Raw genomic sequence first — 27958 nt, 5'->3', positions numbered from 1 at the left:
TGAGGTTGTAGATGTTGGGGACGAACCGCTGAAGGACGTGCAGGCGGTCATGGAGCAGAGGAAGATCAGCTGGAAGAATGTGGCCTACATGGGTGAAGAACTGCCTTCTTTCAGCTATTTTTAATAATTTACCATTTTAAATTATGTGTATTAGAGACACATAATAGCATCCTGTGATTCAGTGCCTTGCATAGGGATACATAAATTAATTCAGAAGACATGTGGAGGAAGGTGCGTTGGTCAGATGAAACCGAAACAGAAAATTGCTGTAAAATACTGTCCTTAGGGGAAAACAATCACAGTGCTAGCAGATAGCGGTGTTAGCATCATGCTGTGAGGAGGCTGCAGCAGGAACAGAAATATGGAACTAAATCTAGGACAATCCTGGAAGAAAAGATGTCAGAGGTTAGATAAGATTTGAGATGAGGTGGAGGTTCCACTTCCAGCAGAAAAACAGAAACATGCAGCCAGTTCCTCAGTGAACTTGTTTAGATCAAACCATATCTATGCATTGAATGGCCTAGTCAAAGCCCCGTTGTAGCATGTTTAATCCAATAAAAATAATTTCCAAGGCTTAATCATTATGAAATATAAATGAAATCGTCATCGAGAGCCTTTTAAATCAAGTATACAACAAAACACTGTATCCCATGTTTCTCTTGTATAAAATAAAATCTTATTGTTGACAAAAAAAAATACATCATGTCCATAACCTTTTAACATAGTTTTTGCTTTTCAACAAATAAACCAAAGTTCTACTGCTACTTAAATAAATAACATTTCTTATCACAAATCACAATTGCGAATATCTAAACATCATTCTGTTTTCCAAGAACACAATTTTAAAGCTTTCTTTCTGGTTCCTTCAAGATCTAACGCTGTCTTCTCATTTTTAGTAACAGGAGCAGGAAACGCAACATGTCACAAAACGCACGAAGAAGAAATATACCGTTCTTCAAAATAAAAGTATTAAATTGACAACTAGGTGTCACTGTTGGACCAAGGAAGCCGTTCAGTCAGAGTTGGTCACTCTTCCAAATATTGAATTAACAACAGTCTGCCTCGTTCTTCTCTCTTTGAAGTGGAGGATGGTTGTTCACAGCGCAGGCGATTTCTGGTAAGTTTCTCAGCATCTAACTGGTGCATTATTACACATGTCACATAAAATTTAAAACCTTAACACAGGTCACATCTCCAGGAAGCAATTGTTCCTCCACAGCTGAGAGCCCAGACCCTCTGTACAAAGTAAAGTGTAGTACAAGGGTCTGGTTTCTCCTAGGCACTTTTTTTTTTTTTTTTTTACCTCAGAACAACAAAAACTTGCTGAACTGTGACTTTTGTGTACCATCACACCCTTAGTGTCTCTCTCATTTAGATCTCAGCCAGATCCAAAGCTAAACAAGCTGTTAGCAATTAGCAACAGACCGCTTAGGCCAAGTCCTTCTTCTGCATGTCCTCCTCTTCATGGCTGATTCCTGATTTTAAAAATCCACAGAAATGTACCTGGCTGGCAAACACTTCATTTTCTTAAATTTCCTAGTTGTATATCACCTAATGTAGCACAAAACATAATCACTAAAGACAGAGAGGAAATCACAGATTAACTGTTCATCCCCGACCCAAAGATGAAGGGCAAGTATGCCCGTCATGTTTGAGCGAACAGCAGCTAATTAACATTAACAAAGATCACGAAAATAAATCGAAAGAGCCAAGATTAGTTTATTTATTGAGAGGAAAAAGCAAACACCATCCTGACCATCCAGTTCTGAAAAGGTAACTGGTAAAAGGACATAAACCAATAAATAAAACCATTTGCAAACTTCATGATTTTGACAAAATACATTATAAATAGATAATGTAGTGCAGATAAAATGATTTCAAGACCTTAATTTTACACAAATATTTGTAACATTCATGTGTGCCACTTATTACTGAAACATGCTTCCAAATATTTCAGCAATATAAAGACTTCATTGTGTTATTACTGTAACATACATACTAGTGCAATTCAAACAAATGCATCAACAATGTACATTATAGACTTCAATGAACCAACAGCAGTTGAGAAAAAAAAGTACATGTTAACCAGTTTTCTAACAAATAGAGAACAAAGATGTACATAAAAATGCGGGTCAAGAATTAAGATTTTGACAAAGAACCAAGAAGTCTGTTAAAAATGGCAAAATGTTAGATTCAGGTTTTACTTTGGTCTCTAATATACTCCTTTTCTTAATCACCTACTAAACTAATCTCAATCGTCTCACACCCTGAACCGGAAATAATTAATGCTTTTGTTTAATCTTTTTTTCAAGTTTTCACATAATTATAATCTTGATGCACAACATTGGTTTCCAGTTTATTTCACAGTGCAACTCAAAGTACCTATTTAAGGTTCTTAAATGGTAGAACAATATTTTCTGAGGTCAAACTGTACATCTGGTTGCTGTATTTGGTCTCTAATTAGCTAGCAAAAGATTTAAAGTGTTAAATCAACCAAAAAGCCCTCCTTCTTGGAAAAACACACAGTTTGCATGACATTACTGAAGGAGAACGGAGCCCAACAGCTGCGGTCTGATTGCTAAGCTCAAGGAGTTTGTTTGTTTTTTTCATTAAAATGTGTTTATGTGGCTGTTCAGGCTCCTATTGGTCTGGAAAAGGGGAGGGAAAAATTATTTTATCCTTAGGTGAGATTCATTCAGCTGGGAAGGCAAGATTTCACCACCAACAGTAAGTCAACGAATACAGCAATCTGCAGTGCACACACTGCGAATAGCAGGCTTACAATGAAAGCGACCCGAATTAGTATTAAATGGGATCCAGAAGAAATTACTAAATCAGGCTGAAATCCACTGCAGTACCACCATTTCACAGCAGAGGCAGCAACTGACACTAATGGGGAATAGAGGCAACAACAAAGCCAGAACCAGAATCAGAGGAGAGAATTATTAAATTTTCCAGAAGAGTATTATTGAGCCTAATTTTATGTATCCTTATTATCTAACTTATCTTGGTAGATACATTTCCATAGACAGATCTATAGATCTGTAAATGTAAAGATGCATTTCCAAACTTTTCTTAGTAGTCTGCGAAGTGTGTCAGTCTAATTTAATGTTTTGCTGGGTTTTTTTCCCTTTTGATTGTGAGTGAGTTTCATCTCATGAAATCTTAGGAATATAGACATTATGAATTAACTCTATAATGACTGTGTGTGACTGGGTAAATCTGAACTCAGACCACATGATCTTCTTCCATTACTCTAAAGCCCAATCTTCACAGTCCCTAGTAAATTGCATACAAAAACTACAGAAACCTTTGTGATTAATTGCAAGTTAAATAAATCGATCTTAAAAAATATCAACGTAGGATTAAAATAAAGTCTTACTTACATAGATGTTAATCTAAGAACATATCTTGGATTTTAAAAAAGTTAGGTTGCTTCCAACTTGAAAAAATGACTAAAATGAGCACCAAGACTCCCCCGAACAATCCCGACACCAAATCCAGGATAAAGTGGTTCAGTGAATTTGGTGTTGAAGGTGTAGATGTGGATCAGTGTCTCTGAAGAGACTCTGTAGAAGGACAGAGTCCCAGCAGGACAGTCCACATACACAGCTACTCTGCCAGAGATAGAGGAGGAGGAGGGGATTAAAACCTTTTTACTATTGTGCCAGACAGTATAACCATCATTAGAGCAGACTAGACACCAGGAGTTATTATTAAATCCAAACCAGCTGTCATCACTCTCTCCCTTTCTTTTTATTCCCCTGTAACTCAGTGATACATAGACTTTCCCACCCCACTCAACCTCCCAGTAACAGCGACCAGTCAGACCATCAGTACACAGCAGCTGATAGAGATCAAATCTGTCTGGATGATCAGGATACGGCTGCTCCTCTTCCACACGTGTCACTTTCCTGTTTTCATCAGAAAGTTTGAGGAATCTGTTTACAGTGTTTAGGTCGACTGTTAGTGGACAGGAATCTGAAGGACAGAACAAACACAATGCAGTTACTGATGTATAATTTTCTGAATTCATTCATGCAAAGATGAGACAATCTGCTATGAATCAAAAATGCCCTTACACTTCCTCAGACCTGCTGTCATCCATTTGTCTCCTGCAGGCTCCATGCTGTAAGAAAGGAGGTGTTTTGATGGTATTACCACTTTTCTGTTACCAAAGTCTAATATTTTACTGGTAATACCAGTTCAGTTATAAGAAATGCCTTTTCCTCATTCTGTTGCATTAAGCTGTATATTATTTAATAAGGTTCAAATCCCAGCATTAATGATCCTAAACATGCAGCAAGATATTAAGAAGGTATAGATCAATTCATGTTTATGAATTAGATCCAATTTTTAGTCACAGCCCCGTTTACAGATTTAGATTAAACAAAAAAAACTTATTAGTTATGTTGTGATGGACTGACAGCCTGTCCAGAGTGTACCTGACCTCTCGCCGCCCTGCAAGGACAAGCTTGCTAGATAATGGATGGATACTAATTTTGATTGATACAACCAACAATCATGCTTCCACTTTGCAATTATGCATTGCTTTGTGTTTGTTAAAGTTGAAGCTGTTTAAATAGTTTTGCACAGCTATGTATGAACTGCTCAACATCATTTTTTACTGGTATGGACAACTAATTATCTCTCCAACATTGAATGATTTCCCTTTCTGCACTACAAGTCGTCTCAGACATAAACTAGCATTCATTGTCTGAGGCTGGTTGGGGCTTTTGGGTTTATCCTACACTTCAGATTGGTCTAGAAAGATGAACCAATCCATCATTAATCCTTCTTGCCTTTTCTCTCCAGAAATCTTTATTTGTCAAACATCCTGAACATCACCTTCTGGTTTGCTGTTATATTTTGCACTGTGTCAATTCTGAATCTAGCATTAAGCAATGGTGTAGCTCTATGTGGCTGCAGAAAATATTTCCTTACCTCAGAGAGTCCCGTTTGAAGCTTGGATTCTTCAATATAGCTTCTAGACTCTTCATTCCTGCCTCTCCTGGATTATTGTAGCTGAGGTCCAGCTCCTTCAGGTGAGAGGAGCTCACAGTCAGAGCTGAAGCCAGAGCAGCACAGCCTTCCTCTGTGATCAGGCAGCCTGAAAGCCTGCAGACACAAACACATAATGTTGAAAAAAATCATCTATATTCTCAAAGTGACACACTGGTTAGAACTGTTAGAATAATTAGTTGACCTGCTAAGAAGGTTAGAGAACCGTGTCTGTTGAGCAGCAGTCTACATGCTGGCCTGTTGGCCTGACAAATAGTAAATATTATATTTTCTGTCTCCCAATGTTACTATGTAAAAATTAGAATGACAAAGTGGGGTTGTGTTGGTCAAAAAATTCTGCTAATTCAAAACTACATCTTGGTATATTTCCCATTAATCTCACCAGATTCTCTCCAATTGAATGGATCTTCTTGGGATTCATTCTGGGGAGCAGGCAGATGAAGACAGACCTGGAAAAGGTTTAAACGATCCTCAACTGGCCAACTTCATCTTCTTGTAAACAGTTGCAATGCTTCCTATGTTTTGCCAACTGTTGCTTCATTATGATACAGTCAAACTGCTGTTACCCTCAACAGTCTCAAATCCACCAAAAAAATCTTCATTTGATCCCCAGAAGCAGAAAAATCTTCTGACTTGAACAACAACAAAAACCCAAAGCTCCCATTTTCACCCAACCTGATCCAACCAGACCAATCATAGAATTAAACACCTCAGACTCATTAGCACAGACCGCCTTTTGGCAAATCTCCCCTATTAACAACACATTATAACACACACTCTAGACTACTTTCTATAACACACTAGAATGTCATCTAGATTTTATCAATCTAGACTATTTTCCATCTCTTGACTTGATCTAACAACTTGCAAAGTCCAAACCAACGTATATGTTTATTTGACCAGAGTACCGTATTTTGTTTCCATGTGTCATTCCCCATTATTGGTTCCACTTGTCCCTCATGTCCTGATATCTCTCACATGTATTTAAGTTCACCTGTCATCTGATTATCCCTGGATCCTCTGTGTTCCTTTGTAGTGATTGCTGCATGGTGGAGTTTGTTGTGCTTGGCAATGTTCCTGAGCATCTTTGCATTTTAACCTCATTAAAACATTTTTCTCACTTCACTCTGGGTCTGACTGCGCTCATCCTCATCTCAACCCTCAGTACAAATACTCAGTTTTACATTGCAGATGTTCTTGGTGGTTCTAAACCTCTTAGATTACAAATAAACATGAGCACTAGGAACTTTAGTGTATTTCATTACATTCAGTGCTGCCAAAAATGCTTTATTTTTTATAACATTCAGCAAATTTGTGATTTTAGACACTTTAATCTCAAAGGTTTAGACAATTCCTTTGATGTCATTCTTTAGTTTCTGCTCTCATAAGTCACCTGTAAGACATTTTATAGACAAATTTATTCCTTTACAAATAATGTTCAGTCAACTTAATTTACTATCGGTAAATTAAGTTGACTGACTTAATATACCTATAGCAAATTAAGCTTAATAGATCAGTTAAATGTTAGACACATTTAGCCAATCAATGAAAACAGGGTGCTCCTCTGCTGAGTCTTCAATGCCATAATAAATATCTCAAATATCTAAATAACTTTTCAAAATTACATTTTACATTTTTAGGAAATGTCCAAAAATGTCCAAAAAAATTTCCCTTTGTCCCACTAACAAAGTGAAAACCTGTTAGTGACTACGTTGTGTAGATTAAGAAAAGAGAAAGACCCTCAAATCAGTAACGCAACAAAAACTGAAAAAAATTAAGAACTGGGAATACTTTACAGATAAGGTTTAAATCCACGTCTACAAAATATGATCAATTTGCAAACTGCTGTTGCTGGTTGGAGCGTGTCAGCAAGAATGAGAACCATGTTTCGGGGAGGAAAATATATAATTAAAAAATAAAGAAAATATATTATATAAATATAAATATGTAATTAAAAAATTATATTAAAAATATATAATTTTGACACTGGCTGTTGATCGTTATTGGGACCAATATTGATATTTAAAAACATAACTAACATTGATTAACATCTGATATTGTTGACAATATATTGTACATCCCTACAACAAGTTAAGATTTTCACCTTGAGACCATTTTTTCATTTATACTCGAGTTACCTTGATTAATCTGAATCAAGTAACATATTTTTACAGTAGCATGGTATTATACAGGCCAAATTACAACTTTCATCTTATTTCCATTAGACAAGTAAGGAAAATTCTATGTTCATTGTTAAGCTCAAAACTATTATATTTTATATATTTTTCCCTAGACAGTAATGGTTTGCTTGACTGACTCGCCCACTTCATATCAGCAGTGAGGCTGTTTTTGCTGCAACTGCCAAGTCAGAGAAAACTCAATACTTGGTAAAGTTTTCTTTTAAAATGTACACAAACAAAAATATGCTTTAGACATGTTTCTAAATATGTAAAACAAAGAATTTTACATTCTCCCTCTCTCTCTCTCTATATATATATATATATATATATATATATATATATATATATATATATATATATATCCCCAACATTATCTTTATTGGTTTTTCAACAATGTTTCCAATAATATTCAGGACATACAGTAAGTGTGCTCTCACATCAAAGGAAAGTCCAGGGTAGTTAAATTATTGTCCAACATTCAACTTGTCTTTCCTTGCATGCCAGGTCGTTGTGGGATATTTTGGAGCAGCACTTATTACATACAGAATAAATGAGAAAAGAAAAACAATGCCCCCAACCCCAACCCCCTGAGAAGAAACAATAATTACAACAATAACTGTTTCTCTATTTTCCAGGAATTGGCCCAAATTATTTTAGTATTGTACATGTTTCAGAAAATACAAACTTGAAAGTATAATTCAAAGTAAAGTAGTCAAGTATACAAATAAAGAAGATTATTTTAGGACACTGCAGGGGACCAACCGCAACTACAACTCACCCCCTCATATCCATGTTTTCTATATAATCCATAAAAGGACCCCAAATATTTTAAAATAGCGATAGTTTCCCTTTTATAATGAAAGTAATCTTTTCCACTGGTAAGGTTATGGACATTTCATTAATCCAGTTAATGAATTTTGGTTTACTGGTACTCTTCCAAGAGAGTGCTATGACTCTTTTTGCAAGTAGTAAACATAAATCCATGGCAGTAATAATCTTTCTGGACATATGATGTCTGTCAGGTTGTAAACCTAGAATGAACAATTTGGGGTCAAGAACTAGTTTTATACCTAGTATAGTCTCTAGAGCTTGTTTAATCTCCCTCCAAAATTGTGTAACTTTCTTGCATTTCCAGATACAATGAAAGAACATTCCCTTCTCTTCTCCACATCTAATACACAGGTCTGGGATGGCACCATTGTACTTAGTAAGCTTTTCTGGCGTCACATATGTTCTCATTAGCCAATTATATTTCAGTAATTTTTGGTGTGTATTGATAGTTTGTGTTTGTGCTTCAGCACACGCATTGACCTTCCATAAAGACGACTCAGAGGATCCCTCCATTAACATGCTGTATAGTTTGGAGATAATTCCTTTTCTAAAGCAATCATTCTTCATTTCGATTTCCAAGGTGGACATCAGAAGGATGGACTCACATTGATTTTGAGATGATCTAATAAAATTTCTCACCTGTATATATTTAAAATAATGTTTACTTGGGATATCATACCTGGCCTTCAACTCTCCAATGACATCAAAACCCCGTCCTCTAATTCCACAAGATCTCCTATTGTCTTTAAAAAATTTTCAGCCCATTTCCTAAAACCAGGATCTGCCCTGCCTGGAGGGAAAGACTGGTTACCCCATATCGGACTGAAGTGTGATAGGGAGGAGGAGTCACCTAAATACTTCTTAACCTGATACCAAACTAAGATCATATTTCTGACTATAAGGTTTTTTGTCTTTTTTTCAGCATTCTGATGTTTGCTGAGTAAATGTACTGGGGTAGAGAGAGAGGTACAGAACAATTTTCAATATTCACCCAAGGAAAGAGACATTTATCTGTAAAATAATACATCATACTCCTCAATTGAGCTGCCCAATAGTACCAAAGTGGATTGGGGCACCTGAGGCCTCCTTAATACAAAAGTGTTAACGAAGCCTTGGCCGTCTATTATTCGACAGAAAACGTATGAAAATGTTTTTTAGGGCCGAAAATAAATTGGCAAGAGGTGGCAATGGGATGTTCTGAAACAAATACAGAAGTTTGGGCATTATATTGGATTTCAGGACATTGATTCATGCTATAAGTGACAAGGGCAGGTAGTTCCATCTGTCCACAGAGGTAGCAATTGAGTCTATCATGGGGTTATAGTTAACTGCAAAAATGTCATTTACATATGTTACTATCCTAATCTCCAAATATGTAAAACAATCTACCTTTTTGAAATGGAAAGTATTCCCGACACTGTTTCTTTCTTCTGAATTAACATTAACAAAGACTTATCTTTATTTACTTTATATCCTGATATTCTTCCAAACATGATTATTAAATCCAACAAGGCTGGAATAGAGTCTTTCAGTTTTTCCAAAAAAAGAATGACATCATCAGCGAATAAAGCAATTCTATATTCCTGTTGGCCTATTGTCAAACCAGTTATGTTTTTATGAGACCGCACAGCAATGGCAAACAGTTCTTTTGCTAGAATAAATAATAAAGGGGGCAAGGGGCACACTTGCCTATGACCCCGTTTAATTTTAAATGATTTAGATACAACTGCATTTGTTACTATTTCAGCATAAGGTTCATTGTATAAAAGTTTAACCCATCGACAGAAGTTGTCCCCACAGCCAAATGTTTTCAATATCTCAAATAAATAGGGCCATTCAACTCTATCAAAGGCCTTTTTTCATTCTATTTTACATAGAATGTAAAATATAGAATTTAATTTAAATGCATCTTACCTGAGAATCTCGAGTTCACAGTTGGGACTCATCAGTCCCTCACAGAGCAGCTTCACTCCTGAATCTGTCAGGTCATTGTTACTCAGGTCCAGATCTTTCAGACTAGAGGTCGTTAAGCTGATAAATGAGGACAGAGCTTCACAACTTTTCTCTGAGAGGTTACACCCGCTCAGTCTGAAAAGACAAAGACAATTCAAAGTAATAGTATTATTGTTATTAGGCACTTTTTTAAAACTGACTCCATCTGTACTTACATAGCTTTGCTGGAGGCGTTGACTATTGGCAGCAGTCTCTGAAGAGCTTCCTCTGAAGCACAGTATTTCTTCAGGTCAAATATCTCCAGACCTTTGTCTGATGAAAGTAGGATGTAGTGCAGAGCTGACCACTGAGCAGGAGACAGCTGATGTGCTGAAAGACTTCCTGTACATAAAGACTGTTGGATTTCCTCCACCAGAGACTGATCATTTAGTTCACTTAGACAGTGGAACAGATTGATGCTTTTCTCAATACCATGATGATTCAACTTCTCCTTGATGTACTGGGCTGTGTCTTTATTAATTGCTAAACTTTCTTCTGTCTGTGCCACAAAGCCTCTTAAGCGACGCTTATTGGTCTCCAGTGAAAGACCAAGTAGAAAGCGGAGGAACAAGTCCAGGTGTCCATCTGGGCTCTCTAGGGCCATGTCCACAGCACTCTTGTACATTTCTGTCTCTGAAGATTCATGGTTTCTTTTTTCTATTTCCTTGGATTTCATTTTGCCTTTTACCAGGAGATTGACTCCAGATTTGATGAAGGTCAGGTGAACATGAAGAGCAGCCAGAAACTCCTGAACACTCAGGTGGACAAAGCAGAACAACTTGATCTGGTACAGTCCTCTCTCTTCTCTGAAGATCTGTGTGAACACTCCTGAGTATGTGGAAGCTGCTCTGATATCAATGCCACACTCTGCCAGGTCTGATTCATAGAAGATCAGGTTTCTTTTCTGCAGCTGATCAAAAGCCAGTTTTCCCAGAGACTTGATCATCTTCTGGTTCTCTGGACTCCAGTTTGAATCTGTCTCAGCTCCTCCATCATACTTGATGACCTTCAGTTTGGCCTGCACCACCAGAAAATGAATGTACATCTCAGTCAGGGTCTTTGGCAGTTCTTCTCCATCTTTCTTGTTCAACATGTCTTCCACAACTTTAGCAGTGATCCAGCAGAAGATTGGGATGTGGCACATGATGTGGAGGCTTCTGGATTTCTTTACATGGGAGATTACCAAGCTTGCCTGCTTCTTAGATTTAAATCTTTTTGTGAAGTACATGTCTTTCTGTGGGTCAGTGAATCCTCTGATCTCTGTCATCATGCCAATAAACTCAGCAGGGATCTTATTAGCTGCTGCAGGTCGTGTGGTTATCCAGAGGTGAGCTTTGGGAAGCAGTTTTCCGCTGATGAGGTTTGTCAGGAGAACATCTACTGACGTAGACTTTGTTACATCCATCAGGATCTCATTGTTGTAAAAGTCCAGTGGAAATCGACTCTCATCCAAACCATCAAAAATGAACACAACCTTTAACTCTTCAAATTTTAATATTCCTTTGGTTTCACTAAAAAAGTGGTGAACAAGCTCCACCAAGCTGAATTGTTCATCTTTTAACAGATTCAACTCTCTGAATGTGAATGGAAATGTGAACTGGATGTCCTGGTTGGTTTGGTCTTCTGCCCAGTCCAGAGTGAACTTCTGTGTCAGGACTGTTTTCCCAATACCAGCCATTCCTGTTGTCATTACTGTTTTTATTGGTTCTTCTCTTTCAGGTGAGGGTATAAATATGTCTCCATGTCTAATTGCTGTTTCTGCCCTTTCTGGTTTCCAGGACATTGTTTCAATCTGCCTGACCTCATGTTCATCATTGACCTCTTCAGATCCTCCCTCTGTGATGTAGAGCTCTGTGTAGATCTCATTTAGAAAGCTTTGATTTCCTGATTTTGTGATTCCTTCAAACACAGACTGGAACTTTTTCTTCATGTTAGACTTTAGTGTTTGTTGACAGGTGGTGAATGATTCTAAGTGAATGCAAAAAAAACTAATTAAAATAATTTCTTCACTTGTTATATACACTGCTCAAAAAAATAAAGGGAACACTTAAACAACACAATATAACTCCAAGTAAATCAAACTTCTGTGAAATCAAACTGTCCACTTAGGAAGCAACACTGATTGACAATCAATTTCACCTGCTGTTGTGCAAATGGAATAGACAACTGTTGGAAATTATTGGCAATTAGCAAGACACACTCAATAAAGGAGTGGTTCTGCAGTTGGGACCACAGACCACTTCTCAGTACCTATGCTGTCTGGCTGATGTTTTGGTCAGTTTTGAATGTTGGTGGTGCTTTCACACTCGTGGTAGCATGAGACGGACTCCACAACCCACACAAGTGGCTCAGGTAGTGCAGCTCATCCAGGATGGCACATCAATGCGAGCTGTGGCAAGGTTTGCTGTGTCTGTCAGCGTAGTGTCCAGAGGCTGGAGGCGCCACAAGGAGACGTGGAGGAGGCCGTAGGAGGGCAACAACCCAGCAGCAGGACCGCTACCTCCGCCTTTGTGCAAGAAGGAACAGGAGGAGCACTGCCAGAGCCCTGCAAAATGACCTCCAGCAGGCCACAAATGTGCATGTGTCTGCACAAACGGTTAGAAACCGACTCCATGAGGATGGTATGAGGGCCCGACGTCCACAGATGGGGGTTGTGCTGACAGCCCAACACCGTGCAGGACGCTTGGCATTTGCCAGAGAACACCAGGATTGGCAAATTCGCCACTGGCACCTTGTGCTCTTCACAGATGAAAGCAGGTTCACACTGAGCACATGTGACAGACGTGACAGAGTCTGGAGACGCCGTGGAGAGCGGTCTGCTGCCTGCAACATCCTTCAGCATGACCGGTTTGGCAGTGGGTCAGTAATGGTGTGGGGTGGCATTTCTTTGGAGGGCCGCACAGCCCTCCATGTGCTCGCCAGAGGTAGCCTGACTGCCATTAGATACCGAGATGAGATCCTCAGACCCCTTGTGAGACCATATGCTGGTGCGGTTGGCCCTGGGTTCCTCCTAATGCAGGACAATGCTAGACCTCATGTGGCTGGAGTGTGTCAGCAGTTCCTGCAAGATGAAGGCATTGAAGCTATGGACTGGCCAGCCCATTCCCCAGACCTGAATCCGATTGACCACATCTGGGACATCATGTCTCGCTCCATCCACCAGTCTGTGGTGCAACTCCTGGACAGTTGCACCACAGACTGTCCAGGAGTTGGTGGATGCTTTAGTCCAGGTCTGGGAGGAGATCCCTCAGGAGACCATCCGCCACCTCATCAGGAGCATGCCCAGGCGTTGTAGGGAGGTCATACAGGCACGTGGAGGCCACACACAATACTGAGCCTCATTTTGACTTGTTTTAGGGACATTACATTAAAGTTGGATCAGCGTGCAGTGTTATTTCACTTTAATTTTGTGTGTGGCTCCAAATCCAGGCCTCCATTGGTTAATAAATTTGATTTCCATTGATGATTTTTGTGTGATTTTGTTGTCAGCACATTCAACTTTGTACAGAACAAAGTATTCAATGAGAATATTTCTTTCATTCAGATCTAGGATGTGTTATTTGAGTGTTCCCTTTATTTTTTGAGCAGTGTATTTCACTGTAAAATTATTACAAATCTTTTCTGTTGGTTACATTTGTATAGCTTCTAAATCAAAACATCTAAGAACCAACCATTTAAATCTTCTAGCCAGATTTATATATAAAACGCAACTGAATTATTTAGATAAAACATTAAAGGAGTATGGACTTCTCAGTTTTTATATGCTATTAACTGAGTTATTATTTAATCCTAATAATATCAACATATAATATTTTCAAATTTTGCTACTGAAACAAAACACACAGACAAGAAAATACTGAACTACTGGGATTCTAACGTACACGCAACCTCAGTGAAAGAGGCTATATGCAGGTAAGATGGAAGGTTAAAAAAATATTTCTATAGTCCACAAGGAACAAAGTCTTTCCTGATGTTCATTGTCATTTTCTGCTCGTCTTTGGAACAAAAAAAGTACAGTCGCTTGGCAACCTCTCAGCCAATGGAATTAAAGTGTTGTACTGGGTGCGTTTGTCTTCTTCTAGCAGGTGTCCCTGTGTAGCTACTATCGATTATAGCAACCTGCACCAACCACTGGATGTATCGAAAAACAACAATCTTAGCTTTTTCTTCTGTGTTACACTAAATATCCACTAGCAGTGTGCTACTCATTGCCAACAGCCTACTGGGTTTGTTCACCCAACCAAAGAAAATGGATCCACAGATCTGACAGTGTTACAACTTAGTCATGACTTGGTATCTGATTGTTTCCTTTCTTAAACCTCACTCAGTCACACTCCCACTACCAGATTATTGAACACATTATCAAGTAGTTTTCCAGCACTGTTCATCTCGCCCTCATTGTTGTGACCTCGCTTTTGTTTGCTGGATTTGCCCCCTCGCCATGCCCTTGTCAGATTGTTTCTGGCTGTCTATCTGGATCTCGACCCACACCTACAGATACTGCTCACTTCCTCTTTGTAGCCCGTCTGACCCAGGATTCGGATTAGGAATTGTGCTTTTGCTAAACATGGAGGAGGACCTAGTCCATCATCATGGGCCAACGCAGGTAGCAGGAGCACCACTCCACATCAACGTTCCTCCTCCATGGGTACTCATCCCTGAGCCCTCCGTCAGTGCAGTGCTACTACTCTGCATCCACAATGCCTCCTTTTCCACTCCTCTTGAATTTTTGGCTTCAGCTGTTGTATTATTTCAGCCTTTCCAATATCAGCTGCTTCTTGTTGTAAACCACCTTGTTTTTCTGTTACGCATTATAACAAAATACAAAAAATATTTGCCAAAACAAGTCCAACTACACAATATCCAAATGAGGAACAGTTGTCAAAAAAAACATTTACTCCAAAAGGACAGGAATGAAAGGTTGAAAAAGAGAAAAAACCCTCAGATCTACTCCGACGGGCTGCAACCCACAGTGGCACAATCCAAAAATCTACTCTAATCTGGCTCACAATTGGCTATTTAACTCCACTACTGGGGTCCGTCAGTCAGATTTTAAAACAAGGAAACTCCTCAAAATGCACAGTCCAGCACCCAGAGACTTAAGGAAGGAGACTAAAAATGTGTAAACATCATAATGTAAATGTGTGATCAGTATGGACCCAAACCCTGTCGTAGGTACAAGGGGGAGCAAACAACTCAAAACCCCAAACAACAAATATCAAGTTGAAAATGATTTACTTCAATTCCCCTCAGCAGTAAACTCAATAAAACAGTTTATCTTCTAAATATTTGTCATGGTCCAACAGCTGTCTTTAAGAGTTACCAGGTGAGAGGCCACATCTGGTACCAAGAGCCACTGGTTGAGCCCCACTTGCTGTGTTGCTTCAAACTGCAGCAATCTGCCTGCAGCGTACTCCTCAGGCCCTCACACAGCTGATTCTCCGACGCTCTTGAACCGCACTGCTTCTCACCTGGAATACATCTGTATTCCACCAAATCTGTACTTTACCGTAGCTCCCTTTATCTTGCATTTATTAGTCTTTGCAAATACCTCTATGACAGTGCTTCTCAGGCCCCCTGCTCTGTATGTTTAAGATGTGCCTTTATACCACAACAGCTGATTAAATGATTGCATGACGTCTTCTCCAGCCACCAAATAATGCAGAAGCCTGTTAATCACCCAAAGATTCAATCCAGGTGTGTGGCAGAAGGGAAACACCTAAAACAGGCAGGGCAGGGAGGCCTTAGGACCGTAATTGAGAAACACTGCTCTATGAGCAGCTAATTACTGTGGTCCTCCTACTTATCAGAGGACCAGACCCAATTCAAAGTGTCTGAGGTGTTAAAGGGGAAAAACCTACACAGAATATAAACATGCAAAATGCAACCAAAAGAAAAACTCCACTGTGCTACAAATGTACTTGAATCTAATTTTGGAGCCTCTAAATATATATCTAACAGAGGTATGGCTGCCATGCACCAGCCTGGACGGAGCAGGTATCAAATCTTCAACCTATTGATTGTGGGATGAACTCTTACCACCACTGAAAGAAAGATTCATTAATCAATTCCACAGCATTTACACTTTTTTACAGAAATTGTCTTACTGCTTTGAAGATGGTCAGCAAGCTTCTCCTGGTTCATCATCCTCAGGAACTGCTCTGTGATCTTCTCAAATGCTTCTCTGCTCTTCTTCATCTGCTGCTTATTTTCACCTGCCAAAACTTCATCCTCCTCCTTATTCTCATCTAAACCTTCTGGGTAATCTGAACCCAGAACCATTTGGATCTTTTTCAGCTCACTTTCCGCAAAGGTGAAAATCTTCTTTTTCAGCTCCTAAAATGGAATAATAGAAAACTAAGACCTCAGTGGTTTAGCCAATGCTGTTAACTACCATTAAATTTAGAGGTTTGTGAGTTGGGGGATGACCTATTAAATTTTTTTTAAAAGGGAAATTTGATTGTAAATGTAATTGAGTTATTTGCACAATATTTCCATCAACTTTAACTCAATAGGGAATTTTCCTCAACAGACTCTTGTCAGTTCTTTTCTGGGGCCATTGTTCATTGTGCTCCAATAGTGGAGCAAAATAACCAATTCTGAGTCATTGTTAGAACAATATAGGTGCTGGTGGAAAATACACTGGTTTATAATTTGCAGCAAAGAGATGACTATGAACACAATAGACAGAAAGCAGTAGATGTACATTTACTGACCTTAAATATGGAGTCCAGCTCTGTTTGATGCTGTTGGGGAGACTGACCACTAGGAACCTCTGAGATCTGCTTCACTCTGTGGATGAATCATAAAGACTTTGCTCAAATTACAGCTCTCCTCACACACAAGAAAAAAAAGGAAGTTTCTGTAGTTCCAGCCAGGTAACAAAATTAATGTCATAATGAAGTTTAGAAGGTGGACCAATAGCAGCAGGCAGGAGTAGTGATGGGCCAGACGACACAGAAACCTCAACACATGCGCCGAGCAAACAAGACGACACCCCGTGTCACTTTAAGGAAAACCATGTGACCGATACAGTTTCTGTGTCATTTGGATGTGAATGCGCCAAATTGTATTTATGAGAGAGAAACTGTGTAAACATCTTTGTGGGTTTTGTCGGATAGAGATACTTTGTGTTCTTTGCCTTGCTTTAGATTTTGGCTCATATTTGAATACCGGCATGAATCAACAGAGGAAGTTTTCCTGGTGTGGGATCATTTTGATCTTATCACAGAGAATAAGGTAAATTATTCCATTCTCATTTCCACTTTTGATCATTTTTCTTTCTGATTATTCCACTTCCTTTCTATAGAATATTTTAATTAGTTTACATGGATCAACTTTCATTTATATTGTAGGTGAATGTAGGATTTACTCCCAGGTTTTGTCTTACTGTAACCGGAGAAGTTCCACAATGCTGAGGCATCATCGTGCCCGGCATGAGGGGAATGAACCCGTTAACACTCTGTGATAAACCCTGGTGTTTCCAGAGAGCAGGTAACTGGACCTTAAACGCAACATCTGCTCCCAGTTCAGGTTTGCAATGATTGTTAATTGTGTTTATTTGTATTTTAATGTTCTTGCAAATCAGTCTAACTATAATGAATTATTTTCTAAGTTTCATCCTACAGATCATCCTATGGTGAAGATTAACCAAACCTGCTGAAATGTCCAAATGTAAGGCAAATCTCAAAATGAGACACACAAGTAAAACACCATCTGAACTCACTTGTACCTGGATACAAAAAAAACAGGCCCACAGTTGGGTGTGTCTGCAAACAAACGATATGCAAAGCAAAAAACAAATAGTGCTCTCACCATAGCAACTGTCATCGTCAGATGCAAATACAGGAATAATGGAAATTCATTTTAAAATCTAACCCGGATGTCAGCTACAAAAAAAAAGTAAGGCGAGCTGAATGCTGTTGAACACATAATGTCAGCTGCACTTCCTGTATTCAGCTAGTAGGTACAGGTGAAAAGGTCAAGATGGTAATAAAACAGAAACAAATGCCCAGATATACCAAGTTACAACATTTACAAACAGCTCACCTCTCTGGAGATTGTAAAGGAAAATGATTATTTTCTGGTGTTTAATACAGTTAATCTACGACGTGTGTAACAGTTATAGCCAACACTCTTATTTGGAACAGTTTTCTGTTGAGCATTTGGGAATTCAGCTGAAGAAGCAGGCCGAAGCAGGGCCCTTTGCCTCCCCCACACCAGAGCAATAAAATTTGCATTCCAATGGGAGTGGGGACTACGGAGGTGTCTGTGAAATCTCATCTTAGGACGTTTGGCGTCAGGGATCTGCCCGTATCAGACGGAGATGAGCACGGAATGGTCCGCCCTTTTGCTTGGACAAAGAACAGAGCACCTTCGAAGCTGAGCTAAGGAGGGGAGTTTCCGGGGTTCTCTGGGGGGCCGAAACAGGTCTCTGAGTGGTCGAACAACAGACTGCCTTCTTTGCATATATTAAATAGGGAAACACCTCTTTCATTTAAAAGTACAGGTCAGCAAGCCAACAGAGAGTTTTTTCCATCTTTTCTCCACGTGGGCGCCCTTCTGTCTGTCTTTGTGTTTCGTGTTGTCTGTTCCCCTTGTGTGTCTTATTTTGTGATAAAATGTATATCTCTGTATCTCTGCAGCTTTGTTGTCGATTGCTTTTGTCTGATCTGTGACGTCATTGTGCCTCGCCGTCTCCTTGCCAGCCGTGACGACATCCGCTCGGGACCCGGCTAACAGGAGGGAAGGAGAGCCATGCTTGTTCCAAAATTTAAGCTAACCTAATAACTTTCCTCCTTAACAAGATGGAGGTTGGTCTTTTTCTGACAGTTGTCCAGATGAACAGCTGGACAGTGAGGGCTGAGCTCTGTCATGTAAAACAATCATATACAGTAAGAGTACAGTGGCTGACAGGTGCATTGGCCTGACCCTAAACTGTAAGTGTCAATAAAATAGTTTATTTCTTGAAAAAATGTATGTTTATTTCTGAAAGATAGAATAATGTATTTTAAGTTGTTTGGTTCACGTTTTAAGATTTGTGTTAAATGATTGTATTTTATTTCGTGTCAAATAATTTTTTGTCGAAAGGTATCGCGAGATTTGTGTACATGTGTGAGGCTGCGAGACTTAAGTAAGCATAGAAGAAGCAGAAGCTGGTGCTAGAGCTATGTGTAGCAGCCTCATGTCCTGTCGTTGTCAAGGTATTTTGTAGTTATGTTTGTAATGTTTTGTGAATTTATTGGTTATGGTGTTTTATGGTGTTTTAATTACTTAATATTTTGGTTTAGAGTGAACAACGACGAATCATTCTGTTAAAGACCTCCGAAGTGGCAGGCGGCCACGAGGTAACTTTTTTGTCAAAGCACGCGTCACCTGTCTGTCTGTCTGTAAATGTATCTGTCTAAAGCTTTGTCTTTTATTTCTGTAGTTTTCACGGCAAGAATTAAAGAGCCCGTCTTAAGAAAGCCGTGCCAGAGTTGTCACTTTGGAGCTACACTAAACCATTTCACCGTCTGTGCAACAAATGGTGAAATGCTCTCCAAACACATGAACAAACAGCAAAACACATAAACACAAAAACCAGACTGTAAATAAAAAATATATATTTAAAAGTTTGAAAAAGAGATTTTTTTTCCCTTTTTCAAACTTTCATGCCTGTTTTTTAGAAGTAAACAGTAAAATAACACAAATAAGAAAAACAACCAAGTATGAAAAGCTACATCTTTGCTCCACAAAATGGAAGTACTCCAGACCACTAGGGGGAGTTTGGAGTGGCTAGTTTTACGCAAATATGCTGATGTACTATTGCAGAAAACTGGCCGTTTGAAAAAGACATTAAAAATAGAGCAACTTTTCTTTCTTCCTCCAACTTTCTTCTGCAAATCTGATTAAAATCCTGAAATCCCGTCTTTACTGAAGGTCTGGTCCCTTATGTTGTTTGGATCTCCTTTGTCCACTGCGACAGACTGGCGATGTGTCCAGGGTGACCCCGCCTCTCGCTCGAAATGTTAGCTAGATGTAGGCACCAGCACCTCCTGACCCCACCAGGGACAAAGGAGTTAGAAAATGGATGGATGGATGGATTTGTCCAGCATCTTTAGCATTTTCATTGTGTGGTGCAAGTTTGCAGCGTTTTTCCTTTTGCTCCTATCGCTACAGCATTTTGTCCGTGTCAATATGTAAAATGCAGATTGGAGTTGTGGAGAGTCTGATGAGAGTTTATTAAGCAAACAGGGGTGTGCCGTGGTGGCGTAGTGGTTAGTGCGACCCATATTTGGAGGCCTTGAGTCCTCGACGCGGCCGTCGCGGGTTCGACTCCCAAACCCGACGACATTTGCCGCATGTCTTCCCCCCTCTCCTTTCCCGTTTCCTGTCAGCCTACTGTCATATAAAGGACACTAGAGCCCACAAAAAAGACCCCCTTGAGGGGCAAAAAAAAAAAAAGCAAACAGAAAACTTACAAAATAACAGGAACAGGCTGGGAGCAGCAGAGCTAAAGGGAGAACTAAAGAGATCCTTTGTATGGGTTGTAACAAAACGAGTCAGTATTTGTGTTTCCATTGACCTTATAATTGTGTAATTTGATTCGCTTAATGGAAATGCAGCATTTTTGAAAAAACTCAGATTTTTCTATGACAAGTTTTAGCACTACAGTATGATGAGGTGTTTGTTTGTTTTTGCCTGCATCAAAATTGGCTTATTTCACAAAAGTGCAATAGAAGCACATTTTCTGCACATGATCAACAGCCAGATGTTGCCACTGGTATAAACCACGAAGAAGAAGATGACAGGAAGTAGTAGGTGGATGGGAGAAAGAAACTTAAACCAAATGAAACCATAATTAGAAAGAAACATTAAATAAACAAATCAGGGAAATAAAGAATAAGACTAACTGTGGTGATACAAGGAATAAACTAAAATGACAAAGTATAAGAAAAACAAACATAAAGAAATTATCAAAAGAGGAAATAATTAAAACAATCCAAAAAATCAGTCTGCAGTTCCAACATTTATTTATTTATTTTTGCATTTGTTTTGTACAGGTTTTTGCTTCTATTTTCTTGTGATTGTATTTGTTTTTGTCTTTGTGTGTTTTGCAGTTTGAATCTTTCATGTGTTTGCAACATATTTCATTATTTGCTATGTGTTTGCACTTGTCAGTCACCATATAAGCAACCAACCTAAGGAATATAATCCACTAATTACTGCATCATAACTCAACTGTGATTAACAACATTAATGGATTCTGTTTTACAGCCCCACCCAGGTCTGATTACCTACTGACCTGATAAATTACTAAATCATTAAAACAAAAGTACAATTAAAAAAATTAACGTTTTTTCTTCCATGAGTAAATACTTTTCTATACTACAGTTTATGTTGGGATCACATTTTAGATATTTAGATTGTTTAGATGAAGCTCACCTCTTTCTAGATGAAGGCTGGTTTGATTTAAAATCAATAAAATCCTGTCTGGACCTAGTCTCCCAGAATTCTGGTTCCACTTCATCGTCAGATTGTTTGCTGTAAATAAAGTTGCTTAAGTTATGCTTTGCTCTAACAGAGTGAAGACACAAAAACAGTAGAAGGTCACTTCACCTCTTAGCTTTGCTCTGGTTCTCAGTCTCAGGCAGAGTTTCTCCTTCTTTCAGCTCCTCACTCTGATCCATGATGCTGCGTTCAGGGACACATCGATCTGCAAACAGTTTTTATATTAATCTACAGAGACGATCACTCACCTGTACTGCAGCTCTACATATATTGGTTTTTTTCCTCACATCATTCCACCGCATTCAATACTGCTGCGATTACCAAACATAATTTTGGTGTAATCGCATCAAAAACCGACGTTTCAAGTTCGACTTTGAAGTCAGACGCTTTACATTTTACTCTAGACGCGCATCGAGGACGATTCACTGCCTCAACACGCCACCACATAGACTTTGAATGTAAACCAGACACGCCTGACGTTCAAAACGCGTTTGTTGTGAACGCAGCATAAAACTATCAGCTGACATTATTATGCAGCAATACAAGCCAACAAAGAAACACAAAGGGATCTGGCAAAAACACAGGAACTAATTTGGTACTTCCTACTGAATATTTAAACAAAATGTTAACTTCCGTGTTATTAAAGCATAAAGGAAACCTTCAACCTTCATATTTGTGTGTGTATGCACTTTGAACTGTTAGTAAATATGATTAATCATTTAATATGACTACAATAGTTAAAAAAGTTGAAAGTTATTTTAGTCAAACTAGCAAATGTCAGATGTTGCTCTGTAAATGCGAACCTATGTTATGGAACAATTAGTGGAGTGACATTGAACAGGGATGATGGTGGGTAAACACTGTATGTTTACACTGGGAACATTGACTGTTCCCAGTGTAAACATACAGTGTTTACAGTGCAAACTGTGCAGAAAATATATGTGAACAATTTTAGTTTCACTTTAGCTTCGTCCACAATACGTGAGGACATGTACAGTCTGCTGTATGTGTCAAAGTTAAATTAGAAATACAAAATCAAATACATGAAGCTCCAAAACTTTCAGCAAACCTCAAATAAGAACGTTGTTTGAGAATAAGCCCAAGCATGAGAAACTGACAAAGGATTGGGGTGAGGTACATGTTTAGGTTACATTAAAACAAGATGGTGCCAAACTAGAAAGAAAAGATAGAATAATGGCTAAAACTTGGATTATAAGATAAACAATGGATCAAATGAGCTTCAGCTGTTCCTCAATGTACAGAAAAACCGGACTGAGCATGTAGGAAAAAGGAGAGAGGAAAGTACCCAGAGTTCAGGTCTCAACACTTTTAGTAATTTGACCTGCTGTGAAAACTGAACTCAGAGCTCTGCCTTTAATCCAACCATTTAAACAACAAGTAGGATCAAACAGTGTTCTTAGGAATATTTCAAAGAACCTGTGGGTTATGCAGTTCAACAACACAATAAACCAATATAATGACTGAATATTTAACTTTTATTCCCCACAGCATCTCATCTGTTGACACTCTGCAAATCTACTTTAACGATGGGTCACAAATAATACAAAGAAATTATTATGAAATTTGTCATTTTAACATGATGAAACGTGGAGATGTTCCAAAGGTATGAACAGTTCTGTAGGACAGAAAACATTATTTCACTTTAACTGTTTTCACAGTTAAAGATATTTTAGATATTATTACCAGATCCTTAGTTAACATCGACACACCTGCTCTAAAAACAGCTTCATCGAGTCCTAAGTATGAAGGCTATATATTAAATTAATAACAAAAAGAAGTCCATCTATAGAGGATTTACAAGCTTGTTAGATTTTTCTTTCATAGTTTTCTGTGTTTTTTTTATATTACATTAATAATTATAGTCAGAGGTGGATAAAGTAGGTAGATACCTAAAACATAAAAATAGTACAATTTGACTTTTTAACTCAAGTAAAAAGTAAAAAGTAGCTAAGAGTAAAAAAGATTATGAAGACTACTGAAGTACTGAGTAACTGATCATAACATTTGTTAAATTATGTCAGACAGAAAAAAGTTACCTGCAAATTTTGACGGAGATCCTTAAGATATAATTAGTTTTAAGATATAATTAGTTTTAAGACATAATTAGTTTTAAGATATAATTAGTTTTCCATATAGTTATAAGTAAATGATGTTCAACAATAATGATGTTTCAGCGTTAAACTGCTGACCACCAACAAACCAACACGCAGCCCTAACCGGAGTTTTGTTAGAAATAAATTAAATAGCGAAAATAAACGAGACCAGTTCGGATCATTCATCGTGACTAAACAGCTGCTGTTTTACCGCATAATGAGAAATAAAACATAAAGAGCGAATCTCTAGATTTCCTACAGTGTTTCCGTTGTTTCGTTCTTACCTTCAGTTTTAATTTGATCTGCAACAGGAAAAATAAGTGAAAAATATTTGTAGGTTTTTCCTCCAGGTGAGAAAACAGATTCTTTGTTTCTATTCCCTGATTCACATCTAGTTCCTCTAAATGCCACGGAGGTAAAAACACACCTGTGTAATCATGATGACGCGTCCCGCTTAGCCATCACGTGCTGCAGAGGATCACGTGACATTGGTTGGCCAATCAGTGCAGCGGGATATTTAGTCTTGCAGTAATCAGCGACTGTCGTAGTTGTGCCTCTTGAAGTTTCTTTCTGAATATTTATTGCAGAACCTCAAGTGTTAATGGAAGATAAGGCCCAGAGCAACTGGAGTTCACAAAATAAACATCAGAGAAAATATTGTAGCAATAATTAGAACCGCATTAAAGAATAGGGATTATAATTGCTGGTGGAAAAGTCCAGATCACTGGTGAGTCCGGTTAGAAAACAGAGTCGCACTCCAACGGGTTTAACTTGCGGTTTATTCCCTAACTTGAAGTAACTGTGTGGTTCTAGAAAAGATAAACAACAATATAACGTCAGTGTCCGAATAATCCCCAAACAAATGACTGAAATAACATCACACATACTAAATAACTGCAATATTAATAGTCACAAACATCAAGTTCTAAACAAATACACGACACGAAAAACCCACGTTGTGTAGATTTTAAGTGCACACGTGTACAAAGCATGCTGTCAATTAAGGGTAAAACTGAAATATTCTGCTGAATAAACAATGTGATTAACTTCCAACATTACTTACTCGGATATCCACGCACACACATCAACGGAAGGTGACAATAAATTGCAAACAGCAAGTTAAAGTTCACAAACGGTAAACTCTACAGCTCCTCCTTCTTCTTCTCTCCCTTTCTTCGTCTGCATGCTGCTCACCGGTCACCTGTGCTCTAAGCTCCGCCCCTTAAACTGCTCAACATAGCAGGCTGCCAGGCAGCCTTTTTCACACGCAGCATAAAGCCAAACATGCCACAATTAAATGAATCAAAATGTCCCCAAAGCATCGGAGGACTGGCATAGGGGCCACCGAGGGATTCCAGGTAGATTTCAGAGATGTGCATCGAAGAACATCGTGCATCGCCGCAGCGGCTCTTCATGCAGGGCCGGCCCAAGGTAATATGGGGCCTTAGACACAACCCCCCACCAAAACTCTTCCTACTAAGAACCTCAGCATCACTAACTTGTTTAAATATAGATAAGGTGAAATCTAAATGATGCTACAGGTTTAAATACATTGTATATTGTATAACATATATAAAATATATGTTATATTTTATATTTAGATTTATATTCCAGAGTAACCTCATAACATTAGGACCTCAAAATATAGTTCTGAGCCGTATTCAAGGAAATTTTGTTCTGTATACACCCTGTGCATGCAAAATGATAATAAAGTAAGTCTAAGTCTAAATCTAAATCTATGGTCTGTGTTACAATTAAACCATTTCCAGGGGCCCCTGAATGTCTGGAGGCCCCTGAATGGCCCCTACCAGCAGCTACTGAGTTTTATTTGCCTTGATATCTCAGTCTTATAATTCTAGATCTCAGAGGTGCTAACATCAAAAAAATATATAGATTTAACCCCTTTGAGCTTTTCTGATCTATAAAGCAGATCAAAAAAGCTGCTTTATAGATCAGCAGTCTGCAGCCAAGTTGTTCTAGAGATTAAATAGATAATATTTAATACAGCAGCAAATTAGCTTATTTCATAACTTCATAACCTTTGACCTTCTCTCCTCTGGTCTGTTTAACAGCTACAGTCTCAGATCAGCTCAGACCTCTAGGACTGTCAGCAGCAGAAACAGAAACTTTATACACTAAAAATATAAACTATATTTGCTTTGCATTTTCCACACATGATGGCAATGATGGCAATTGTTGTGGATAGTAATATAGCATATCTGCATTTACGTTCAGTAAAAAATAACAAATCAAAATATCTTCAGTTACATTTTGAAGTATCTGAGCCAGGCCTTTCAAGAAATCTCAATTGGCATCATCGGATTTATCTTATGTCAAATGTCAAAATACATTTTTTTAAATTTCTAAATTAAGAATTGTGTGTAAGCTCCCCTAGTTCTGCCACTGAGCTGTCCAAACAGTTGCCTGCAGAATTAAGGCTGGTTCCAATGATGCCGAGTGTTCTGGAGAAAATTGGCAAATATTCCACTGCATATAAAGAGCTCAGCAGTTTGGGCCATGAGGAAAACACAAACTCAACATACTGGAAGCCTGCTTCAAATATCTACCAAAAAATTATATTTTATCTAGATTATTTTCCATCTTTTGATTTGAACAACTTGCAAAGTCCAAACCAACGTATATGTTTATTTGACCAGAGTACCATATTTTGTTTCCGTGTGTCATTCCCCATTATTGGTTCCAACTGTCCCTCATGTCCTGATATCCCCCACATGTATTTAAGTTCACCTGTCATCTGATTATCCCTGGATCCTCTGTGTTCCTTTGCTGTGATTGCTGCATGGTGGCATTTGTTGTGCTTGGCAGTGTTCCAGAGCATCTTTGCATTTTGACCTCATTAAAACATTTTTCTCACTTCGCTCTGGGTCTGACTGCTCTCGTCCTCATTTCCACCCTCAGTACAAATACTCAGTTTTACATTGCAGAGGGTCCTGCTGGTTCTAAACTTCTTACATTACAAATAAACATGAGCACTAGGAACTTCAGTGTTTTTCTCTGTCATGAAATGCAGTGAGAGGTGGTGAGGTTGACGCAGAGGCCCCAGGTTGAAGTGAATTAAAATGATTTAATGGTGAACTGCAATGCCAAAAATCCAAAATCCAGGCAGCACAGATAAGCAGACACTTACAGCTCAGAGCTGGTAGCAACATGTATAATTGAACGACAGAAACACCAGACTGGTACGACACCAAATGAGACGAGGACCCGACAAAGACACAGAGACACAAGTGCTGACGAAGATAAGATTAGAGGATAAGATCAGCTTCACATGTAAGTATCGGCCAATCACAATCCCCCAAAATTAAGGAAATCGACGCCCAGAACTTAGGCAAACCCCTTCTGTTAAAAAACCAAAACTCTAACAAATAATTTGACATAAAACAGCTAAATGTTACTCCTAATCAGCTGAAGAGTAACATTTCATCATTACTCATTTATAGTTAAAGAATCAGTAAATTCAGCTTATTTACCTGTGAACCCTTAGGGGTCTGGAAGGTTGCTATGACAACAGCAAATCTTTACTGTATTGTGGTGCTGAGCCGTTCAGTGATTTATAAACTAACAGTATTTTAAAGTCTATTCTCTGAGCTACAGGGAGCCAGTGTATGGACTGTAGAACTGGGTGATGATCTCTAACTTCCTGGTTTTAGTCAGAACAGCAGCAGCAGCATTCTGGATCTGATTGATGTCTTATTCAGACCTGAGAAGAGACTGTTGCAGTAATCAATGTGACTAAAGATAAACACATGGATGAGTTTCTCTAGATCTTACCGAGACATTAGTCCTCTAATCCTGGAAATGTTCTTCAGGTGATAGAAGGCCGACTTTGTAACCGTCTTTATGCGTCTCTGAAGGTTCAGGTCAGAGTTCATCACTGCTCCCAGATTTCAGGCCTGATTTCTAGTTTCCAGCTGTAAAACCTGAAGCTGTTCGTTGACCCTAGATCGTTCCTCTTTAGGTCCAAAGGTAATAACTTCAGTTTCGTTTCTGTTCAGTGAAGAAACTTATGGCATATCCATACAAATAAAGCCAGTTCAATATTTGCTACATTTTTCCTCCTAGACATTACAACACAACACAAATCCTCATCCATGTGTGGATGGAAAGGTAGATTCATAACAAATGTCATTTTCAGATTACAAACACCAACTATTAATACAATGTCAGTTGATGATGCAACAATCCCAGCAGCTTGATGGAAATAAAACCATTCAGCAATTCAAAAACCCAAAACGGGATTTTAGCCGATCTTCTCTGGCCAAAAGATCGGAGAAGACCAAGTATTACGAACTACTACACCCAAGT

The 27958-nt window shown here is 38.6% G+C and overlaps 1 protein-coding gene across 1 annotated transcript; it reads right to left on the bottom strand.

Annotated features, from left to right (window-relative positions):
* Positions 1-1701: 1701 nt before the first annotated feature.
* Positions 1702-24811, bottom strand: LOC106699944 (NLR family CARD domain-containing protein 3-like). The gene is given in 11 exon segments (XM_023345672.1): positions 1702-3493; positions 3496-3981; positions 4083-4129; positions 4945-5118; positions 9948-10121; positions 10202-11993; positions 16133-16361; positions 16742-16817; positions 21453-21551; positions 21627-21723; positions 24696-24811. Coding segments are annotated over 11 exon segments (3234 nt in total). The 5' UTR covers positions 24718-24811; the 3' UTR covers positions 1702-3455.
* Between the last annotated feature and the right edge of the window lie 3147 nt (positions 24812-27958).

This window comes from Xiphophorus maculatus, chromosome 14, assembly GCF_002775205.1.
Source record: "Xiphophorus maculatus strain JP 163 A chromosome 14, X_maculatus-5.0-male, whole genome shotgun sequence".
Classification (NCBI taxonomy): Eukaryota; Metazoa; Chordata; class Actinopteri; order Cyprinodontiformes; family Poeciliidae; genus Xiphophorus; species Xiphophorus maculatus.
The sequence above is the reverse complement of the archived record's forward strand: the minus strand, read 5'-3'. Positions and strand labels throughout refer to the sequence as shown.